This window comes from Salvelinus alpinus, chromosome 8, assembly GCF_045679555.1.
Source record: "Salvelinus alpinus chromosome 8, SLU_Salpinus.1, whole genome shotgun sequence".
NCBI lineage: Eukaryota > Metazoa > Chordata > Actinopteri > Salmoniformes > Salmonidae > Salvelinus > Salvelinus alpinus.
In genome coordinates, this window is record NC_092093.1 from 20,164,674 (window position 1) to 20,188,854 (window position 24,181).

General features: G+C 46.2%; 1 protein-coding gene across 4 annotated transcripts; it reads left to right on the plus strand.

Annotated features, from left to right (window-relative positions):
• Positions 1–715: 715 nt before the first annotated feature.
• On the plus strand, positions 716–24,181 carry LOC139582693 (MAX gene-associated protein-like). 4 transcript variants are annotated; one of them, XM_071412925.1, is made up of 25 exons: positions 1,222–1,545; positions 2,038–2,106; positions 2,491–3,838; positions 3,998–4,751; positions 4,922–5,000; positions 5,213–5,317; positions 5,450–5,566; positions 6,396–6,960; positions 7,212–7,437; positions 7,522–7,750; positions 7,885–8,075; positions 8,283–8,444; positions 9,710–9,749; positions 9,862–10,103; positions 10,307–10,543; positions 14,107–14,386; positions 14,594–14,938; positions 15,038–15,927; positions 16,061–16,155; positions 16,260–16,305; positions 19,085–19,267; positions 19,468–19,579; positions 19,734–19,877; positions 20,540–20,677; positions 20,920–24,181. In XM_071412925.1, the coding sequence occupies exons 3-25, from the start codon at positions 2,592–2,594 to the stop codon at positions 22,488–22,490; spliced, it is 7,998 nt and encodes a 2,665-aa protein (XP_071269026.1). In that variant the 5' UTR covers positions 1,222–1,545; positions 2,038–2,106; positions 2,491–2,591; the 3' UTR covers positions 22,491–24,181. The 4 variants fall into 4 exon arrangements, with proteins under 4 accessions (XP_071269024.1, XP_071269027.1, XP_071269026.1 ...); XM_071412923.1 differs by lacking the exons at positions 1,222–1,545; positions 2,038–2,106 and adding an exon at positions 716–1,187; XM_071412926.1 differs by lacking the exons at positions 1,222–1,545; positions 2,038–2,106 and adding an exon at positions 716–1,187 and having other exon boundaries at positions 20,923–24,181.

Here is a 24,181-nt window from a genome sequence, read left to right on the forward strand (position 1 = left end):
TTGTTGATGTTATTCCAGTGCGAAAAAATGACAACAATGGCGCATATAAGAGCATATATAGGATAGAAGTTACAAATTGAACACAAAATATGAACCATTGTCACTCGCGCTGAAATAACATTAACAAAATGTCATATTTGGTACTGATATAAAAATACGGGGCATAAACCATGCAGACTAACGCGTTCACATAGGGCTACAATTGTTGCTAACTGTTTGGGTGGTTTAAGTTGTAACAATTTGCGCTGTGAGCTTTTATATTTCACAGCAGTAACCATGGACGGGATTGATAGACTGGATGGTCAATATTGACTTTTAATAACTAGGCTATTTGACAAATCGCATCATTTCTATCACACTAGCCTAGCCTACTATAACATTGTATTTGGCTACATTTGGAACTTTCTGACATTGCAGTTTGGCTACAACAATGTAACAACTTAAACACTTTGACATGGGAAAATAATGGCATAGGCTGTCTATTGGCTCCTGTCCCATATGGTAAATATGTTTATATGTATTATTCAGTGTATTGATGGCATAGCCTATGGTTTATGGTTATAACCACAGCCCATAGGCCTATCAAGTTGAGGGTAGACTATAGCGTACTAGTGAAAATATAACGTGTAACTTAGCTGTTGACAGACAGACCATCATCAGACAGACAGATCAAGACAGAGATCATAAGTCAAACAGGCAGACCAAATATCAGGCAGACGTCCAACCATCAGACAGACAGGCAGATAAACACACACACACACACACAAATAGGCTACAGCAGGAATACAGGCTAAAATTGCCATTTCCCCCAGTGGAGGTGTTCAAAACAGAGCAGATAGGCTAAACGTTTTTTCCGCGTTATCAGCTGTACTAAAGATTGAATCGTATTTTATGCTTTTTTTGTGGCGGCTGCACCGAAGAAATAACTGCCCGCTAAACCTCTGGAGGGAGCCTGCGCAACACACACGGACCGAACCTGAGTGTGTGTGCCGCCATGGTGACTTACGTCACACCCCGAGCACGGATGTGTGTGTTTTGAGTGTGTGTGTGTGTGTCTCCGTGGAGTGAGAATGTGTAGATAGATGTTCGAAAGGAGTGAGAGATAGCCTGGAAGTGGACGGACATGCACAAGATTCGAAGAGTCACAACAGACAGTTCGCTATCCGATTCCTGCACGATTCACAAAGGTAGAGTCAATTTGTGTATTTGTTATTTATTGCACAGACTTTTCGCCGGAGTTGTTCGAGGCCACGAATTGGACTCGAGGTGGCAGAGATCCTCGGGATGGACTCCCGCTTTTCCTCGCGCTGGCGTGGGAAATCACGCGCCATTGAGGGTTGATGTTGTGCATGCGCCTTGGTAGCCTGTGTGCATGGTCGATGCTAGGCTACATTGCGTGGCTTCGGCGGCCTCCATTTGCGAATTTATGTGCACGCTCGAAGATTATTTCGAGGCCTTTTGTTTCGACGACGGCACGCAACAGTTGGAGTTTGCACTGTTATTATTGCTCTCCAAACAGCGCAACACGCCATACGGTGGTGGAAGGTAGGCGTCAGTGAATGTCCAACTTTTTAACTTGCTGGCTAAATATCTGGAGGCCTACAACAACGCTTGGGGAGGAGAGGACGAGGGGTGTTGTCAAGCAACTTTTATACTCGACACTGGCATGTGTTTTTGAAGAAATACACGATTTAAAGCCCATGGAAAATAATACTGGTTTGATTGTTGAGATGGAAATATAATTTGGAATAACCATATTTAACAAATAATAACGGTAACACCTCCAATAAACACTTCTATAGGCTACATGAAAGGAAGTCGTGGTATTTGTATTGTTTCTGAACTTAAATTGACAAGGACATTCCAGTTAATGTCATAATTGCATTTTAACCTGCACAGGGAAATATTGTTGTAACGTTAGCCTAAACGTTTAGCTAGGCTAATTTAACCTAATCAGTTTAGATAACGTGTTTTAATATAGGCCTAGCATCTATGTAACTTAAGCTAGTAACTAGGCTAATCAATTTTGTTCCATAGGACCCAACTCAAGACTGTGTTAACCATCTGAACTAAAGCCTATGGCAACTTACCATTGAAGAGAGCCTAGTGAGCTGACCAACCTCATCTGCTACACTTGAATGACACATTGCATGAATACAATGCCATTGTTCAAGAAAATTCCAAAAACAAGCTGATAAACAGAAAATGTATGTGATGTGTGGTCTCGGATAAAGTCCAAGCTTTAGGGATCGGCCTACTGCTTTTGGGTGACACTAAACTTCACATGAAAGGTCACACATCTGAAAACAATGTATTTTGATCAATTCAAATCTTATTTCATCTCCATGTTTTTCTTACAATTTTCACAACATATATATTATGCTGTAATAATTAATTTAGACATGTCCTTACATGTTGTTAGTTGGTTCACTATCTGGCCATTGACATGAGACATTTTTCTAACGTAACATTATTTTTTCATTATTCCAGGATGTCAACTGAAAATAACCATAGTTCAACTTGAGGTGCTTTAAAAAAAAAAAATGTTTAAGTGAAGAAGAATAGTATACACCGTTTACTCTGTCCCATCTATGGAGGACCCTACTGTAATGGAGGAGAGTGTAGAGGACTCGGCCATTACTACCTCTGTCACCACATCAATCCCATTTGACAGCGTCACCATGGAGCCAGGCCTGGCCAACGAGGATGGGGTGGAGGACCAAGCTGTAGCCATGACAGACAAGGATGCAAGCTTAACCAGCATAGCCATGACTTCATCCACTGACACCATAACAAACACTGAAGTCAACCTAGCTATGGCATCATCCATACACAGTGACGTGAACTTAGCAATAACATTATCCACTGATGCCATTACAAACAAAGAAGCGAGTGGAACCATAGCCGTACCCATAGATAGTGGGATAAACTCTGATGCTAAGCCAGCTAACCCACCCATAGCATCAGCATCTTTATCAGCAGCTGCCACCGTAACAAACACTGGTGCCAACCCAGCCCTCCCCTCACCATTTTCATCATCTGCTGCCAGTGGCCCAGCCCCCGGAGGCCTGCAGCCCGAGGAGGGAGGCCTCTCAGCGATAAGCTCATGTGGTAGTGTGGGGGTCACTCTGGAGAACAGCAATGTCTGGAGGGAGTTCCACTGCTGTGGAACCGAGATGATCCTCACCAAACAGGGCCGGCGCATGTTTCCCTACTGCCGCTACCGCCTGACGGGTTTGGAACCAACACGTCGTTACTGCCTGGTCCTGTCAATCACCCCCGTCGACACGTACCGCCATCGCTGGAACCTGAAGGAGTGGGAACCCAGTGGTCCTGGAGAACCACACACCCAGGCCTCATGCCGACTCTTTCCCCACCAGGACTCATCAGCCCTGGGGAAGGTCTGGATGGCCAGCCTGGTCTCCTTCTATAAACTCAAACTGACTAACCACTGCCTGGACCAGGAGGGACATGTGTTGCTGCACTCCATGCACCGCTACAGGCCCAGTTTACACGTGATCCCCGTCGCAGATGGAGACGACCTTGGCTTTGACCCTAAGCTGCTTGACCTCCAGCTCCTCGGCCCGGAGGTCATGACCTTCACGTTCCCGCAGACCGAGTTCTATGCAGTGACGTCGTACCAGAACACCAGGATCACCCAGCTGAAGATAGATTATAACCCCTTTGCTAAGGGCTTCCGGGAGGACAGCGGCAGCCCGCGCCTCGCAAAGCCCAGGCCGGGAGATATCCGCTCCCCTGGTCGTAGCTCTGTTAGGTCCAATGGTGGTGAGGGGACTGAGCATATTGTGACTGTAAACGATATTGTGGCTGATATCAGGTGAGTGAAGCTTTCTGTTATCGTGTTGTACTATAATTCCAGTGTTTTCCTTACAATTCACTGAATGTTAGTGTTTTACTGTTGCTATTCTGTTTTCCATTCGTTCTTGATACACCGCTAATATATTTTTGTTCATCTGCACCCCCTATTGTCTTGTAGCATGAAGAAACGTTCTCTCCCTACAACTCACCCTGTGGGGGCTGAAGTCTCAGGGAAGTTGAGGAAAGTAGCTCCTGGTACAGCAGATTCAGACGCCAATCAGACTAATGTGTCTGCCAGTGAAGAGGGGATAGATCTGGACTACAGTGACAGTGACCATGTCTTCCACAGGCAGTACCTCCGAGCCCAGCTAGCCCTGCCCTCAGGAGCCTCCAGGCCAGAGAACAGCCCAGGGGCTGGGGGGGAGAGACTGGGTGCTGGGATGGACCCCTCCATACAGGCCAGCCTGACTGCTAACCCTCAGAATACTTCACAGTCTACTGTGTTACACACCAACAGCTGTTCAAAGCCTTTAAAACCTTCCACTGTAGAACCAATGGAGTCTGAGGTTCCGCCTTCACAGAAGGTTCCGCTTGTAGAACCAACCATGACCGCACCCATTTCGCTTACAGAAACTCAAGAGGACAAGGCTGCGAGCTTAACCCCTAAAACATCCAAACCTCAAAAGATTGCACCCAAGCCTTCTCCTACCCCCTCACCTCTGACCCCCACCGCGTCCCCCTTTGCCGTCCCTAAGCCATGGAAGAAGGGGCGTAAACCGGGGGGCAATCGGTGGGGCAGTGTCGGAAAAGTCTCTAAGGGTACTAAGGCGGCGACAGCGGCTGTCACTGCAACTAGCAGCCCGATATCTGTTGCTATGCAACCGGAACTGGATGACGTGGAGGGTCTACTTTTTGTGTCCTTCACTTCCAAGGTAAAACACGACACTTGTGTGCGGTCAGAGTTATGGGAAATAGGAATTTCAGACATCCGGAAATGTTCATTTAGAAACCCCAGAGTCGGAAATATAGGAGGGAAACTTTGTTTAACTTTGCTGAAGGTGCAGACAGTATTGACACGGTCATCTCTTCCTCTGTGTCACAGGAAGCTCTTGGTGTCCATGTGGAGGACATGCCATCCAATAACACATCACCAGTCACTCAGGAACAGCCAGAGAAAACTGGTAAGTGGGAGCGAAGAAGTTCTATTCTACTGGGGCTTGTCAATTACAGTGTACTTGGCAACAAGACCTGCTGGAGACACAAAATAGAACATCAACACCCACTACTGTTTTCACTGATTGGCATTCACAATACAGCATGCATTTCTGAAAGTCTCCAATAATGATGACACACCGGTCTATTCTATTATTTTCTAACCTGTGTGTGTGTGCAGTACTGGAGAGTGTTGAGGAGAAGATTGCAGGTCTGCAGACTATCTTACTGCAAGACCTGAACACACTCAAATACAGACAGGTCATCCACCCTGTCCTACAGGAGGGTGAGTGGACAACACACACTCACGCATGCACTCTGTATTTCTCTCTCTTCCTCCCTCTCCATCTAAGATAGTTAGATATTTCACAGTAATGTTCACCATTGATAATGTGTGTGTTATTCCCCTTACCTATAGTTGGGCTGAAGTTGAGTTCCCTGGACCCAGGCCTGGCCATCGATCTACAGTATCTGGGGGTGCGTCTACCGCTGTCTCCGCCTGTGTTCACTGGGCTGGGCAGCGCTACCTCCACTGGTGAGTCACACTTAAGTGATGGGTAATTTACTAGCGATGTAGGCCTCATACAGGAGCAATAAGACCTGCAAAACAGCAGTGAGATTACTGGTTGTTTCTAAAAATGGTTGAAACTCATATCTTAAAGCTCTCCAGTGATCATTATATGGGACACCAACACAAAACGTATTATTTACTTTCACTGAGTTATTACTGGTTTTTGAGTAGAGCCATAGGTAGAGGCCGTAGGGATGATGTCGTGGCGGCCGTAGGGATGATGTCGTGGCCGCCGTAGGGATGTTGTCGTGGCGGCCGTAGGGATGTTGTCGTGGTTGCCAACAAGGGGACGTATTAATAGACATGTTATTATTTCCTGATTGAGAAATGTGACTGCCTAGTAGTAAATGAATTACACTTGAAAGATGATAGCGCTTTTTCAATTGCATGGCTCAGCTAGTTTAATACATCAGTCACTGACCACTTCATAGCCAGTTTACTGTCATCATCCACATTGAACCCCCTCGTCAGTCAGGCAGATAATAAGGCAAGGCAATTATGGGATTTACATCAACTTAAACACTCAGAATTAGCCCTAGTAATGTGACTCCCACCACTGTGGTAGAATGGGGGAGTGTTAATGGGTGAGGTTATTATTTGGTCTGATGATAACCCACAAGCCCCAATCCTGTCAGTATTTGCAGATCTGAAGGGACTGGATAAGTGCAATATGATGATGGCTCTACTTAGTCTCCAAACACCAGAGAGGTAGAGGCTAGGTGAAGGGTCTAGAGGTTGATTTGGAATTGGGACCGTATCTCTTCTTTAACGGTCTTGTCTCTTCGCTGTGCAGATGGAAGCAGGTCCTTTGTCTCCAGGACGGGGAAGACCAGTGACCTGACCAAGATCAAGGGCTGGAGGGACAAGTTCATCAGGACCAAAGAGACCTCTAAGAACCACAACCCCAACCGCTCGGCCTTCTGCAGCGAAATGCTCGACCAATACCTGGAGAGCGAGGCCCAGCGAATCAGCGACCGCGCTGCTGCCTTCTCCCACAAACCCCTGGGCTCCGTGGCCTATCAGCTGCCTGTGACCAGCACCAGCTACGTGCGGACCCTCGACAGCGTTCTGAAGACACGTGCCCCCCCGCCCCCCGCCTTCTGTAGACCCTGCCCCCTCTCTCGGAAACCCCTCCTCTACGCAGCTCTAAAGAAACCCCCTCCACCCATCAACAGGACCCCTCCTAAAGCAGCCAAACCCACACCAGCACAGGGCAAACAGCACCATATAACACCAGCCCAGGGCAAAGCCAGATCTTCCTCTGTGCTACGGCCCATCCAGGTCACCAACAGTAACAAAACTACTGCTGCTAAAGCTACAGCTGGGGTTAAAGTCACCAGCCCTCCTACTGCGCAACGGTAAGGAAATGTCACTAAAGACATGCTATACCCATGCCAAATCATATCGTTTACACATCTATATTTGTTGTTGTCCCAAAGCAATATGAAATAGGTCTGAAATGCCAGTAATGTCAATTGTTTTTCATAGTTTGGATGTTATGTAGATATTTGGGATTGAACCTGTCTAATGTAAGCCTACAACAAGTTTCCTTTTTTACCCTAAAATGGACAATAAAGCCTTTCATTAAACATTTTCCTCGTACCTCCAGGTCTCCTCCAGGTCAGGGGGCCGTGAGAAGGGACTCCAGCCCAGGGAGAGGCCTCTCCAGCGGGTTGACTGGCCTCTCTAAGAAACAGCTCAGACTGGTTGGTCTCTCTAAGATCCAGCTGAGAATGATGGAGATGGAAGATGCCACCTTCTACCAAGGACACGATAGAACACACATCACTACTGAGAGAGTGGAGAGAGCCCTGATGGCACTGCTCACTGCGCAGGTAGGACTTAGTTTATAGACACACACACATAACACGCACACACATTTTCTGATGGTCTCTCTCCTCATTGTCATTGCCCTCCAGGGTCTCCCTAAGAGCCGTGCCCCCCAGGCCAGTCCAGTGGACAGTCCAGAGTGTGGTTCTGAGTTCTGCAGGCTGGGGTGTGTGTGTTCCAGCTTGGCCCGGGTGTCCAGGGGTCCGCTCCACTGTTACAGACCTGACTGTATGCTGGGCTGCTCCTGCTTTAAACGCAGGATCACCAAACAGACCACAGCAGCAGAGAACGGCCAGCACCAGACACTGCCTGTTTACAGTAAGTTCATACCCAGGGTGCAATTGGGGACTTGTGAGAGTTGTATTATATTCTCTATTGACCAAATGAATAACACATTGCACCAACTTGAACAAGCTAATGAAAGTGTCTTCTCCTCTCCTCTCCCTGCCCAGCTGTGTCTAACGTGGCGCATGAGGTCCAGCCCAATCGAGGCGTCTGTGTCTCTACCCTGTGGGACTGCACATCAGGGGTGGACCCCGAACCCCTCTTCAGCCCCAAACCTGCCCCCAACATACCCATCAAGCCTTTAACCAGAATCTACAACCCTGGTCCCAAGCGCTACGTACCTCGTCTCACACCCGAGGTAAATTCCTCTGTCATAGTATACTGTGGGCCCTGGTAGTGCACTATGCAGGGAATGGGGGAACATTTGAGACACATCATATAGTGTCAAACTACCACCCTAAATTACTCAACTGTAGTGATATGATGGAAACCTTGATTTGACAAAAGTTGTATATGAAAAAGTTATGAAGGAATGTGTGTGTGTGTGTGTGTGTGCAATCTGCAGCTGCGAGAGGAGGACAAGGACCCAGTCTACAAGTACTTTGAGAGTATGATGACGTGCGCCAGAGTCAGAGAGTTTAACAGTCAACCGCCGCCCCAGGTGCTGCCGCCACAGGTCCACCTCTTTAAGGACAATAATAGTTCCATCATCCCCAGCAGCAGAAAGGTGAGGAACAGGACACACACACACTAAATATTTATTGTCGGAGTAGATGCATTAAGGAGTGCGATCGACTGGTCAATCTTCAAGGCATTCCTAGTCAGTCATCGAACATTTCTGTAGAAAAGCCCATGATAAAGTCTTGTGCTCCTATAATTTGTTTTCCTGTCTTGCGCTGTTGGCCGTAGGTGGACTTGATTCAGAAGCCCTGCACGCTGGGTAGGCAAAGTGTTCCCATTGTGAACCATTTTAATTTGTCTGAAGGGACAAACTCAGCCTACCCGGCGGTCCAGGAGCGCTGTGACTAAATCAAGTGTGCCTACTGTGCTGGCCAATCAGATAGCTCAAATCATTACGCCTACAGCTTCCATGACCCCACACCGAAGTTTGATACTAGCCTACGTGAGATTTCAGAACTTTTTAAAACCATGACCAGAGAGAGATTGTCAAAGAATACAGCAAACAGCTGCTGTTTTTATGAGTGAGTTCATGTTTTTATTCAGCACTGTCAACACTGTTTTTATTGAACACTATTGCGAAACATAAAACACGCTTCTCCCTACTTCTACTCGCTCTGCAGCCAAGTGTATCGATAGGCCTGCGTTTTTATTATTAGCAGCTCGTCGTGTCTTATTTAAATATTGAGGAATATTTCACTTTCTCTGGTCATAAGAACAACATGAATTTGTGCATGAGGCAGATGCAGTGAGACTCCATCATCAGGTGGAAGACGGTGTCCCCTCTGGTCAGTCTCACTGGAGGAAAGAGGAGAGCAGGGACCGTGAGAGGCAGACCCTCTGCTGCTCTCTCTCTACCTCCACCGAGACTGACCATCAGGTACCATCAGTCCAGTAAAATAAAAAAGCTTGTTTAAATTTATGCTCCGCTGTGCCTCACCAACTGATCTATTTTGTTATCAAAGCTTGAGTTTTGAAATATAATATGGTTTGAGAAGAACAATATTGGCAGGCCAGGCATATAGCCAATATGCTGTGATAATGTATTAGGCCTACTGCACAAACCTCATTCCTATTAGGTTAATGTTGCATAGGCTTACATTTTTTAAAGTCATGTATTAAATCAATTCTGAGCGGTAGATCTCGGCTTGCTTTTTGACTGCGAAAATGATCTTGACTCAGAAAAGGTTGGCGATCACTGATTTAGGAAGTTAATCTAGTCACTAGGGGCAGACAAACATTTTGTCTATCTTGTTGATGTAAGACTGAGTCCCTCTCAGTTAATGTCATTTATAAATGTTCTTGTCTTTGCAGAAAATTATCGCTGCCATCCTCTCACCTCCAAATAAACCAGGTAAGATGGAACACATAATCACTGCTCACCACAGTTCTTAAGAGGCCGTTCAAGATGTTGTGTTTTAATCTGTTTACCCATAACCTGTGACATCTGACCTTTCCCCCTGTAGTAGTACGAGTGAAAAGTCCCTCCACCCAGGCCAAGAAGCCTAAAGTTCCTGAGCCCACTAGGCAGCTGGAGATCCAGTCAGAGTGTAACTGGGACCAGCACCGGAAACTGGTCCTGGGGGTTCTGTGTCGACGTATGACCCAGAACCGTCTGTCCGAACCCTTCAACATTGGCCCCTACCACGTCCGCCTCCTCTCAAACACACACAAACGCAAGGCTGAGAGCACCATCATCATATTCAAGGTAGGGGGGATAATAACCATTTAGAACGAAGCAATAAACATGCCATTTCCATTCCTGTCTTAAAGAAGCAGTTATTTGGACCAACTCATGCTGTCATACATAATGTTCAGAAATGCTCCATGTTTCAGATTTAAAATCCATAACTTGATCAGTGACAAATGAATGCTCATTAGTGTGATTTATTATCATCCACTTCCTTCAAGGTCTGCATCAGTAAGGCTGAAGACGGTGATACCGATGATAGTGATGAATCTGATAGTGAAGTCACAGACAACAGTAGTGACGACAGTGATGAAGACGAGGAGGAAGAGGGCATCCCTAAGCCTGAGGAGCCGGAGATGCAGGTTGGAGTGACTCCCTTCCTGACAGGAGTAGTGCCAGCAGGCAGACTGAAAGCCAGGAAGAAACAACCAACCTGCCCTGCTGTAGGACTAATCCAGGTGGGTTTATTCAAATCAAATTTTATTAGTCACATACACATGGTTAGCAGATGTTAATGCGAGTGTAGCGAAATGCTTGTGCTTCTAGTTCCGACAATGCAGTAATAACGACAAGTAATCTAACCTAACAATTCCACAACTACTACCTTATACACACAAGTGTAAAGGGATAAAGAATATGTACATAAAGATATATGAATGAGTGATGGTACAGAACGGCATAGGCAAGATGCAGTAGATGGTATAGAGTACGGTATATACATATGAGATGAGTACTGTAGGGTATGTAAACATAAAGTGGCATAGTTTAAAGTGGCTAGTGGTACATGTATTACATAAAGATGGCAAGATGCAGTAGATGATATAGAGTACAGTATATACATATACATATGAGATGGGTAATGTAGGGTATGTAAACATTATATTAAGTGGCATTGTTTAAAGTGGCTAGTGGTACATTTTTACATAATTTCCATCAATTCCCATTTTTAAAGTGGCTGGAGTTGAGTCAGTATGTTGGCAGCGGCCGCTAAATGTTAGTGGTGGCTGTTTAACAGTCTGATGGCCTTGAGATAGAAGCTGTTTTTCAGTCTCTCGGTCCCTGCTTTGATGCACCTGTACAGACCTCGCCTTCTGGATGATAGCGGGGTGAACAGGCAGTGGCTTGGGTGGTTGTTGTCCTTGATGATCTTTATGGCCTTCCTGTGACATCGGGTGGTGTAGGTGTCCTGGAGGGCAGGTAGTTTGCCCCCGGTGATGCGTTCTGCAGACCTCACTACCCTCTGGAGAGCCTTACGGTTGTGGGCGGAGCAGTTGCCGTACCAGGCGGTGATACAGCCCGACAGGATGCTCTCGATTGTGCATCTGTAGAAGTTTGTGAGTGCTTTTGGTGACAAGCCGAATTTCTTCAGCCTCCTGAGGTTGAAGAGGCGCTGCTGCGCCTTCTTCACAACGCTGTCTGTGTGGGTGGACCAATTCAGTTTGTCCGTGATGTGTACACCGAGGAACTTAAAACTTTCCACCTTCTCCACTACTGACCCGTCGATGTGGATAGGGGGGTGCTCCCTCTGCTGTTTCCTGAAGTCCACAATCATCTCCTTTGTTTTGTTGACGTTGAGTGTGAGGTTATTTTCCTGACACCACACTCCGAGGGCCCTCACCTCCTCCCTGTAGGCCGTCTCGTCGTTGTTGGTAATCAAGCCTACCACTGTAGTGTCATCCGCAAACTTGATGATTGAGTTGGAGGCGTGCATGGCCACGCAGTCGTGGGTGAACAGGGAGTACAGGAGAGGGCTCAGAACGCACCCTTGTGGGGCCCCAGTGTTGAGGATCAGCGGGGTGGAGATGTTGTTACCTACCCTCACCACCTGGGGGCGGCCCGTCGGGAAGTCCAGGACCCAGTTGCACAGGGCGGGGTCGAGACCCAGGGTCTCGAGCTTGATGACGAGTTTGGAGGGTACTATGGTGTTAAATGCTGAGCTGTAATCGATGAACAGCATTCTCACATAGGTATTCCTCTTGTCCAGGTGGGTTAGGGCAGTGTGCAGTGTGGTTGCGATTGCGTCGTCTGTGGACCTATTGGGTCGGTAAGCAAATTGGAGTGGGTCTAGGGTGTCCGGTAGGGTGGAGGTGATATGGTCCTTGACTAGTCTCTCAAAGCACTTCATGATGACGGAAGTGAGTGCTACGGGGCGGTAGTCGTTTAGCTCAGTTACCTTAGCTTTCTTGGGAACAGGAACAATGGTGGCCCTCTTGAAGCATGTGGGAACAGCAGACTGGGATAAGGATTGATTGAATATGTCCGTAAACACACCAGCCAGCTGGTCTGCGCATGCTCTGAGGACGCGGCTGGGAATGCCGTCTGGGCCTGCAGCCTTGCGAGGGTTAACACGTTTAAATGTTTTACTCACCTCGGCTGCAGTGAAGGAGAGCCCGCAGGTTTTGGTAGCGGGCCGTGTCAGTGGCACTGTATTGTCCTCAAAGAGGGCAAAAAAGTTATTTAGCCTGTCTGGGAGCAAGACATCCTGGTCCGCGACGGGGCTGGTTTTCTTTTTGTAATCCGTGATTGACTGTAGACCCTGCCACATACCTCTTGTGTCTGAGCTGTTGAATTGCGACTCTATTTTGTCTCTGTACTGGGACTTAGCCTGTTTGATTGCCTTGCGGAGAGAATAGCTACACTGTTTGTATTCGGTCATGTTTCCGGTCACCTTGCCCTGGTTAAAAGCAGTGGTTTGCGCTTTCAGTTTCACGCGAATGCTGCCGTCAATCCACGGTTTCTGGTTTGGGAATGTTTTAATCGTTGCTGTGGGTACGACATCGTCAATGCACTTCCTAATGAACTCGCTCACCGAATCAGCATATTCGTCCATGTTGTTGTTGGACGCAATGCGGAACATATTCCAATCCGCGTGATCGAAGCAGTCTTGAAGCGTGGAATCAGATTGGTCGGACCAGCGTTGAACAGACCTGAGCGCGGGAGCTTGTTGTTTTAGTTTCTGTTTGTAGGCTGGAATCAACAAAATGGAGTCGTGGTCAGCTTTTCCGAAAGGAGGGCGGGGGAGGGCCTTATATGCGTCGCGGAAGTTAGTATAGCAATGATCCAGGGTTTTACCAGCCCTGGTAGCACAATCGATATGCTGATAGAATTTAGGGAGTTTTGTTTTTAGATTAGCCTTGTTAAAATCCCCAGCTACGATGAATGCAGCCTCAGGGTGTGTGGTTTCCAGTTTACAAAGAGTCAGATAAAGTTCGTTCAGGGCCATCGATGTGTCTGCTTGGGGGGGAATATATACGGCTGTGATTATGATCGAAGAGAATTCCCTTGGTAGATAATGCGGTCGACATTTGATTGTGAGGAGTTCTAGATCAGGTGAACAGAATGACTTGAGTTCCTGTGTGTTGTTATGATGATCACACCACGTCTCGTTAATCATAAGGCATACCCCCCCGCCCCTCTTCTTACCAGAAAGATGTATGTTTCTGTCGGCGCGATGCGTGAAGAAACCAGCTGGCTGCACCGACTCCGTTAGCGTCTCTTGAGTTAGCCATGTTTCCGTGAAGCAGAGCACGTTGCAATCCCTGATGTCTCTCTGGAATGTTACCCGTGCTCGGATTTCATCAACCTTATTGTCAAGAGACTGGACATTGGCGAGTAGTATGCTAGGGAGTGGAGCGCGATGTGCCCGTCTCCGAAGCCTGACCAGGAGACCGCTACGTTTGCCCCTTTTACGGCGTCGTATAGGGTCCCCGGCTGGGATCAGATCCATTGTATTGGGTGGAAGGCAAAACACTGGATCCGTTTCGGGAAAGGTTCACTATTAGGTTCACTTTACCTCCATTTTGGACATTTTTAAAATCCATTTTTGAAAAGAGACCTAGCCATAAAGTGTAGTTTGTAGTGGTTTGTTTTTATTGAGGAGCTCTGAGTTATTTCTAATTTAACAATTGTACCTAGATTTTGTGAAAAGCTCTATCCTCCACAGGGAAGCTGTTCTTTATGTTCATCTGTTCTGCCTATATTATCTCCATTCTTTCTCTTCTTTATTTTTCTTCCTCCCCAGGTGAACGGTAAATCCTACTCCCAGGCCAGACTGCTGCTGGGGCAGATGGGAGCTCTGCACCCGGCCAATCGGCTAGCTGCGTTCGTCACAGGCAGGTTGCGCTCTGTAGCCAAGGCCCCTCAAAAGTCTCTAAACTGCTTCCCCAGGGCGAAGAAAACACCTGTGGGTGCTGGGCACTTGAAGACCGCAGCCACTGCTGTTGCTCCTCAAGGCAGTAGTAGCGTTATAGCTATGGCTAAGAAAGTAGCTTTGGCCCAGAAAGTATTCCAGACACCAGCAGGTAAGATCCTTTCACTGCTCCTCAATAGAGGCTTGAAGTAGAAGTTATCAACTTAACCTTTACACTTGCACATTTTGTTGTACTGTATTAATTATGATGTAATTAGACAGTAGAGTAACCGAAGCCTGATGGTTCAAGGATGGCGATAGTTCTGTATTCTCTCAGAAAAGGCCTCTCTTTCTTACTGTCCCTGCGGTCTGTTTCCAGGGAAGAACAGGCTTCCTCCGTACAGACCACCATGGTCCCTAGGTGTCACCAAATCTAAAGGCAAAACCTCCACCGGTCAAACCACCACAAACCCTAAAGACCCAGTCGGCTCTCCCCTGCTCCTGGTACCCATGGCCCCTCCTCCTGCCCCAGGCACCTCCCAAGGCTCGCCCCCTGGTGTATCGCCCCCTGGTGTATCGCCCCCTGCTGGAAAGATGCTACTACAGACAGTCTCCTCCTCCCAGGGCTGTAAAATGTATCGTCAGCCCAATGGACAGTTGATCAAGCTGGTACCTCTGAATCGTATGCGTCACATAAAGGCCAAGAATCAAGACAAGCCAACTCGTGAGTTCATGTACTGATGAATGTACACACGAACACACACATGCACACACGCACAACCACATCCTCAACACCCTCTAATGTCTTGTGTTGTCCCAACAGGTTTTGCTACCAAGCCGTCCACTCCCAAGACATTCCCACCTCCCCCCCCTCTCACCTCCATCCACCCCCCTCCCCACGCTCCCCTCATCAAATTCATCATGGGCCAGTTGGGTGCCATCACCCCATCCCAGACCTCCTCCTCCTCCTCCCCCTTGTCTCTCACTGTCTCCTCCTCCCTGAAGACCCCCAGCTTCCTGGGCCAGACTGGGACCTACTCCTTCAGGATCTGTCCTCCGACTGCAGGGGACCAGGGCTCTAGGGGTCCAGGCCAGGGCACCGTGGGAGGCCCAGCTGGAGTGTCCCTGCCTGGGGGCTTCACCCTCATCCAGCTCCCTAAGCCTGGAGGTACTGGAGGAGGTGCTCCCCGGCTACCTGAACTAATCAGAACCACAGCCGTGGGTTCTGCTGGACCTGGAGAGGTAAAGGCACAGAAGAACCCAAGAGGAACCTCTTCTTCCTCTCCCTTGCCTCTGGCATTGACACCAGTTAAAACCGAAGACCACTCCTACACCCCAGGGTTAAATACCAATACATCTGACTCCAGATCAGCTCTAGCCCAGAAAAAGCAGAGTTTGACTCAGTCAAAGGACCTTAAATCTGACTGTAGATCAGCCAAAGCCAACACCTCTTGTCCTGTGGAGCCCAATGAGCTGACCTGTGATGAGCAGATGCTGTCGGACGAGAGTGATGCAGAGAGAGGGGAGGTGGGGGAGGGCTCGGGACTATGGAGCCCAGAATCATGGAAGAAAGACACTGAGTTCAGTCGGTTTACCACTCTAAGAATGCATGAGAACGGACATCCTGATTTTAAGGTTGAGGACTCTGATTCGGACAACTCCTCGGACGATTCCTCGGATGACTCGGATTCCGACAGTGATGAATATGCCAACGTAAGCGAGCTTAATTTTTGATGGTTTGAATTTTGTAATTTTTGTATTCTGTGTGTAAACATTCACTGCAGTTGCACTTGTTTGAGTTGTGGTGTAGTGTTTTGTAAAGCCAGATTGTTGTCTCTCACCCCAGGAGGACGAGGAGGAACCAGTGGACATCGAGACAGTGGAGGAGAGGAGACAGGGAATCACCATCGCTCAGATGAGGGCCGCTGTCAAACACACACAGTAAGACTGGAGTGTGTTTGTGTAGGCTATTTAGCTGTATGATTTTGCGTGAGACTGTCTCAAGGAAGCTGGGGTTAATAAAAATGTATATTTTTTCCTAACAGAAAAAACAGTCAGGATGGGGAAATGGCACCAAAACCAAAAGAAAAGGTAAGACTTCTCCCATCTGTCCATTACAACTGCAGAGTAACATCTTGTTTTGCAGTATTCTTAGGCCCTCTTACGGAACTGTCTAGTTAAGTTCTTAGCTCTCATGTATTGCAAAAAACATAGTTTAAAAGGGAATGAAAGCACTAGGCTTTAAGAACACCAGCTAACTGGAATTGTAAATTGGCATTGTTGCATCACTTGCAGGATTTCCCAAAAATGGCTGAATCCCAAAACTGTCTGAAAGACCATGAACACTGCGTGCGTTAATGAGCTAAATTGACTGGTTTCCAACCATAAATTAAAACATCACAGCGACGGCGGCTGAATGTCTGGGGCGAAAGTTGGTTGGAATTGTCAACAAAGCAGCATGACAGAAAATATGATGCCAAGTTTTCGAACTACTGATAGTTTCTTTAAGATATGTAACGCGATCTGTGCATTTTTCAAATCAAATCATATTTTATTGGTCACATACACATGGTTAGCAGATGTTAATGCGAGTGTAGCGAAATGCTTGTGCTTCTAGTTCTGACCATGCAGTAATATCTAACAAGTAATATAACCTAACAATTTCACAAAAACTACCTTATACACACAAGTGTAAAAGGAATGAATAAGAATATGTACATAAATATATGGATGACTGATATCCGAACGGCATAGGCAAGATGCAGTAGATGGTATAGAGTACAGTATATACATTTGAGATGAGTAATGTAGGGTATGTAAACATTATATAAAGTGGCATTGTTTAACGTGACTAGTGATACATTTATTACATAAAAAAAAATGTATTACGTGGCTAGAGATTTGAGTCAATATGTTGGCAGCAGCCACTCAATGTTAGTGATGGCTGTTTAACAGTCTGATGACCTTGAGATGGAAGCTGTTTTTCAGTCTCTCGGTCCCTGCTTTGATGCACCTGTACTGACCTCGCCTTCTGTATGATAGCAGGGTGAACAGGCAGTGGCTCGGGTGGTTGTTGTTCTTGATGATCTTTTTGGCCTTCCTGTGACATCGGGTGGTGTAGGTGTCCTGGAGGGCAGGTAGTTTGCCCCCAGTGATGCGTTGTGCAGACCTCACTACCCTCTGGAGAGCCTTACGGTTGTGGGCGGAGCAGTTGCCGTTTAACAGCATAAATACACCTGTTTCACTTTTGCATGTCGAGAACCCAATGACCAGTGCTGCACATGCTGCCACTGTTTTGAACAGATTCGATTATACTATTTAGAACGAGCAGCCAGCTCACGAAAGAATGTCAATGTCAAAGATTTTACTGAGTTACAGTTCATATAAGGAAATCAGTCAATTGAAATATATTCATTAGGCCCTAATCTATGGATTTCACATGAATGGGAATACAGATATGCATCTGTTGGTCACAGAAAACGATTTTTATTAAAGTAGGGGCGTGGATCAGAAAACCAGTCAGTATCTGGTGTGACCACCATTTGCCTCATGCCTCAGAGCAACACATCTCCTTCACATAGAGTTGATCAGGCTGTTGATTGTGGCCTGTGGAATGCTGTCCCACTCCTCTTCAATAACCTGTCGGCCCAGGTCATCCCAAACATGCTCAATGGGTGACATGTCTGAGTATGCAGGCCTTCTATGCAGGCCATAGAAGAACTGGGACATTCTCAGCTTCCAGTAATTGTGTACAGATGTAGACATGGGACCATGCTGAAACATGAGGTGATGGTGGTGGATGAATGGCATGACAAGGGGCTTCAGGATCTCATCACGGTATCTCTGTGCATTCAAATTGCCATCGATAAAATGCAAATGTGTTCGTTGTCTGTAGCTTATCCATGCCCATACCATAATCCCACCGCCACCATGGGGCACTCTGTTCACAACGTTGACACCAGCAAACCGCTCACCCAGACAACGCCATACACTCCTGTCAGCCTGGTATTGTTGAAAAGGGGATTAATTTGTGAAGAACACACTTCTCCAGTGTGCCAGTGGCCATCGAAGGTAAGCATTTGCCCACTGAAGTCAGTTACAAAGCCAAACTACAGGTCAAGACCCTGGTGAGCATCCCTGAGACGGTTTCTGACAGTTTGTGCAGAAATTCTTTGGTTGTGCAAACCCAGTTTCATCAGCTTTCCGGGTGGCTGGTCTCACAGGTCACGAAGCCGAATGTGGAGGTCCTGGGCTGGCGTGGTTACAAATTGTCAATATGGTCATTTTATTTTGTACAGTTACATCAAAAAGACAAGACAAGATAGGAGCTAAATCAACTAGCTAGCTACCTTGCTTCGTTTTAGCTGACTGTCTACTTGGCTTGTTGGCAAGTCACATACTCATCAATTGGAAAAAATACTCTAAAATGTACAAATTATCGTATACAGTTTCTTACCTTAATATTGTTGTCCTGATCTCAATGACAAAGCTGTCAAAAGTTGTGAGAAACCTTTCAGGTCCAGTGGGGTGAGTCGCCTCCTGGTGGCAACATTCACTTTCAGTCCCATGCTAAAACTCACAATTTGCTCAATTCTGCCAATGACGCATTGGTGTCAATCGCTACTATGGCAATTCAAGATGGCGCTACCCATAACTAAAATAAACATTGTTCAATATCAAAATCCTAAAAATAGAGGTGTATATGTCAAATGCACATGTTTAATATTAGTGGATGGAATAAATCTCTTTGCTTAGTTTTACTTCCTAAAGTGTTTCCATTCCCCTTTAAGAGGTCTAAGAATACCTTGGAATACCCAATAGAATGCTCAATAACTCTCAACCCTTAACCTTTGACTCCTGTTCCCTGCAGCATCAGAGGGATATGAGAGAGGAGGAGGGGTCTGGGTCTGGTGAGGGAGGGGGTCGTAAGAACCGCACCCTGACCGAGAGGCTGCGTCGCGGCGAGCACCAGAAGCTCTTCACCAGACTCAAACAGGTGCTGTTCATGGAAGAATTGGACCCCAAGGTCTCCAAGCTACACCTCCTCTCACAGGTATGGGACAGTATGTTATGTGGCTGTGTAACCGGCTATTTGTTTTGGTTAATTTTGTCCTGTGCTGTACTGTGGTAGACACAAGAACTATACATTATTTTCATATCCTTTTAATGAATAAACGCAACTTTTTCATGGTCGCATTTTTTGGTATAGATGGTTAATAATAAAAAGGATTTTAACATGTATTATTTCATCAGGCTCTGAAGGAGATTCGTACCCTGTCGGTGGACTCTGAGTCTCTGGAGGAGAAAAAGAGGATGCTGACTGAGATCCAGACTGTCTATGTCAAGGAGATCGCATACATGTCTGGTGCGTTTGACTGGAGCTACTTATCACTTACTTATTTAATCACTTTCTTACTTAAACATTACTTAACACTGACTTACTTGAGATGCTTTTATTATGTGATTGCAAGAAGCATATTAATGTGAACTCTGGTGTATTTTTTTCATTTGTATTGTAGGAAAGCCAGAGGAGCTGATCAAGGCCAAGCTGAAGGAGATCTGGGAGAAGAAACGGACTCTAGCTGCCCAGAGGAGAGCAGCTGTCCCCCCTACCTCTAGCCCCACCTCCTCTACTTCCACCCCTAGTCCCAACACCATGACAGGTAATAATAACCTGCTTCTTATGTCTGACAACAGGAGGTATAGCACTAAGCTGGATCAATGAAGTAGCCAGCTAACTTAAATAAACATTCAGATATACGGCTTTGGATTTGTGACACCTTTTAATAATGATCATTTTACTGCAGCGGGCTAAATCAGGGTGTTTCTTGGTAGTCTTAAACAAATCTACTTTGAAACTAAAGTATACACATCACACACATGGTTATGGTCTTAAAACAAAGAAGACACATTTACCATGTCATAGAGTTTAAATGTATTACATTTTTGAGGTTTCATCCCAATATTACACTTTCTATACATCACAGAATACAAAATATAACAAAACCGTTTGACATAGAAACACCAGATTTTCTGCACGTTTTTTGAAATGTTGATTTAATAATGTTCCACCCACTAGAGGGCAATTTGGTCATTTGACTGCAAGAAAGGCTATGAGGTATGGCCATGCCAGCCCCCCTAGATAGCTAGTGTCTGCAGGCTTTTGTACCATCCCTACACCTATGCACCTGATTCACCTTTTTCTGTGTCCCAGTGTCCCAAGGGAGTATGGACACTAAGCAGGATCAATGAGTTAGCTAGCTAACTTTGATAAACCATTTAGATACAGCTCTTATTTATAAATATATTTATCTGTATATCCCAGTGTCCCAGGTGTCTCAAGCTAGCTCTCTGGGTCAGGCAGGAGCAGCTAGTGGCTCTGTGAAACCAGTGGCTGCTGTTTTACGCACCAAGAGCGGCAAGATCATACTTCCTGCTTCCATGCTTCGTGCTTCCAAACCAGGTGAGCGCATACAGGAACAGGACACCCATATTTGGTCTCACACTCTTGTTTAATTGGTTATCCAAGTTCTATATCTAGATATGAAATATCAACGATGCTGATTTGGAAGAGCGTAATAACTGTTTTGAGGTCCACTATATGGGTAAAATGTGCCAAGGGTTATGATCGTTAGACTGGCATTCTGACTAGAATATGTTGTTGTGAGTCTCATTCTAACGGTTGAGTATTTCCTTTATCTACAGCAGGAAGATCAGTCTACACACTGAAAGTTATGAAGAGACCAACAGTCACCTCCCTCTTAACCCCTACCTCCTCAGCAGCCAAGGAGGTTGTGGAGAAGGAGAGAGCTGCCTCTGGCCCAGAAAAGGACCAGGGGAGAGTGTCTGGGGAGGCTGAGCAGCCCTCCGACAGCCCACCAGCAGAGAGGCCAGAACTAGGTAAGGAGGAACCACAGGCCCCTGTCTGTAATGGATCCATGGAAGAAGAAACTTCCACAGAGAAGGATAACAGCTCAACTCCCAAAAAGAAGAAGTCACTAATCAATAAAAACTCAATCAAGAGGCTTTCTGGTATGAAGTGTCCCCTTGTGGAGATCGCTCCCCTAAACAGTGCCATCTGGAGGCCGTTGGAGGAACCGCAGATGGGGGGTGAGAGTGACGCTGGAGGCTGGGGCCTGTCTCTGACCAAGGGAGAGGCAGCCATACTGGTGAAGGCGCTCTCTGAACACCAGGGCATAATAGTGGGGCGGAAGGGCAAGGATAGCCCGGTCCAACACAATGGAAAGAAGAGCTCTGTGACACTAAAGGGCAAGGATAGCTCAGAACTACAAAAAGAACAGGATAGCACGGTGTCTCAGAAAGAAGCTGATCACTTGGTCCCACAAAAAGGAGAGGATAGCTCAGTCACACCAAAGGAAAATGATAGCTCGATCATTCAGAAGGCAGAGGTTGGCTTGGTGACATCAAAGGAAAAGGATGGTTTGTTGACACAAAAGGGAGAGGGAGGCTCGACAGACAGCTCAGAGGCTCAACTACTAAAGAGAAAACGTGGAAGGCCTCGCTTGGACATAAAAACACCACAAACTGACATCAGAACACCACCAACTGGAGATATCACTACTAACCCTGCTCCGCGGGGTCGGCCCCGTAAAGTATCACGGATTGGGGTGAATATCCCTGTGGTAATGACCGGTGGCAATGACCAGGCCAACGTGACACAAACCACAGGTAGTGCTAGTAACCCTACCTTAGTCACAAGAATACCCCCAGGTCGAGACACTAACACTGGGGGTGGTGAAATCCAACTAACACCAAGGGAACGTAGCATAAGCCCTACGAGGCGGGGTAGAAAACCTAAAGTATCACAGGTTGGGGTTACTACTAGCCCTGTGGCGACGACTGGGCCTGGGGGTAGCCCAGCCAGAGTGACTCAGGCTGGGGGTAGGCCTGTGAAGAGTGCTGCCGGTAGCCCTGCAACTTGGGGTAGGCCACCCAAGGTGCGGAGAGCTGGAGATGGTTCTAGTCCGGCCAAGGTGGCTAGGGATGCGGTTACTAGCCCTGTAACTCGGGCTGGGTTAAACCCGGCGAGATGGACTCGTGCTGGGGGGGGTATCCCTGTGGTGAAGACTGAGGGCAGCCCAACCAAACCTCCACGAGGAGGGGCTGAGGTTACTAGCCCTGTAGCGACGACTAAAGGAAGCCCAGGTAAAACGCCACAGGCTGTGGCTCGGCCTGGAACACGACATGTGACCCGCGCTGTATCGGTGAAGGGCCTTGTCAGTGGGAAGAGGACAACAAGGTCTGATAAGGCCTAGTGAAACTGAGACTAAGGCTGCATTTCCACACTGTTTCCATTGGTGCATCTCGATACTGTAGTAGTCTAAAATGGCGTCCACAACTTGTTTTCGCTCCTTCCACTCCGATGACGCTGCATTTCAGCCTAGCTCTAACCAGAGGAGCAAGAGAATCATTCTCCTAGCAGATGTGCCATTAACTGTCATTTAAAGCTAGAATCCTTAGTTGCTGCATCCATTGATTCTTGAAGAATATAACTTATAATTAAATGCCTCATGAGCTTAGTTCAACTGTCGTACCTCATCAGAACCCAAAATATAAGCTTGTTTTACTCCAATGTTTGTAAACAAAGTAAATGTAAACAAACCCTGTATAGCCTCAACACGGTTAACATTTTTTATGTCTTGGATGGTTACTAATTGCATCCATAGCTTTTTCTATGAATTTGAGTGGTTACATTTCACCAGGCCCGTCCCTCAGCTGCTTTTTTTTATTTTTACAAAAACAGGCGGGGAATCGCTTTGTTATTGTTTCAATTAAGGATTCAAGCTTTAATTTGTGGAAAGAGGTCCTGAAATCCCATTGAGACCACCGCATGTGCCTGTTCACAAATCCAAAGGACCCTGGACAGTTATGCCTGTGTGAGTTAACCCTCTCTTAGCTTTAGCACTCATCTGCCTTCTCTGGAACACAACAAAGTAGACAATAACTTACACCTAAAGGACAGTCCGTTTTCCCAACATCTTAAATCTTTGAGCAAAACATTAAATTAATGTACTGTATGAATGTACTGCAGGTTTGACTGCTGTTTGAGCCGTTGTACAGGTACATAGGACGTTAGCCCCATATTGGGGTGAGTGTGACACGTCATGCATTTTTGATGAAGTCTATTATGTTCTGGAAAGTTGATTTCTTGTTATTTAATCATCAAACCACTAATCTTTGAAGATTACGGTATAGAGAAGGTCTTTTTTTTTTTTTCAGTATCACGGTTTGTTCATGACTTCACTCCCTGTGTCTTTATTAATGTAGGGGTGTGTTGTCTTCGATTTAACCTACAAAATAATGAGCATGCATGAACATGACAACAAAACAGATCAATTACTTTCTGGCCCAATTAGACATTATCAATAGGCCCTGAAAATCATTAATTTGAGATGTACAACATTCATGTTTGTTCATGTCAAAAACACTGTAAATGTTCTTTCTATGCCACTGTAAAGACTTTTTGTATTTTAGCTGTGGTTGGTGCGTCCAGTCTTTCAAATACGCTCTTGGTTCCCAGGACTATGAATTTAAAAAAATCTGAATTAGCACTTTAAATCTTCTGTAACTTCTACACTGTCACAACCATGTTGAATATTTTGGTTTGCCTTATGGATTGCTTCCCCATCTGTTTTTCAATGATTCCTATGTCTGAATTTTGAGGAACTTATGCATAACATGTAAAAAAACAACAAAAAAAAACACATTTGTAGTCAAGACATTTGTATTTCAACCTCGTGTGTGACTCATCATGACTCAATCTAAGCTATACTGTAATCTATGAAAATAACCTTTGTAAATATGTGTTTTATTTTTTATAAGTCTGTCTTGTTGTATAATGTTCCTCTTTCCTTTTTTTGTAAAGAAATTACCATTTTACTTCAGTCACTCAGATGTGCTGGCAAGATACTGTGGCCTTGAAAATAAATAAACCTGTACATGCGTT

Excerpts from the sequence above, each read along its gene's own strand:
- LOC139582693 (XM_071412923.1), top strand. The coding sequence starts at position 2,592 with ATGGAGGACCCTACTGTAATGGAGGAGAGTGTAGAGGACTCGGCCATT. Across the intron at positions 7,438-7,521 it reads TGGCACTGCTCACTGCGCAG|GGTCTCCCTAAGAGCCGTGC; the intron begins GTAGGACTTAGT and ends ATTGCCCTCCAG. Across the intron at positions 16,156-16,259 it reads GCCGCTGTCAAACACACACA|AAAAAACAGTCAGGATGGGG; the intron begins GTAAGACTGGAG and ends TTTTCCTAACAG.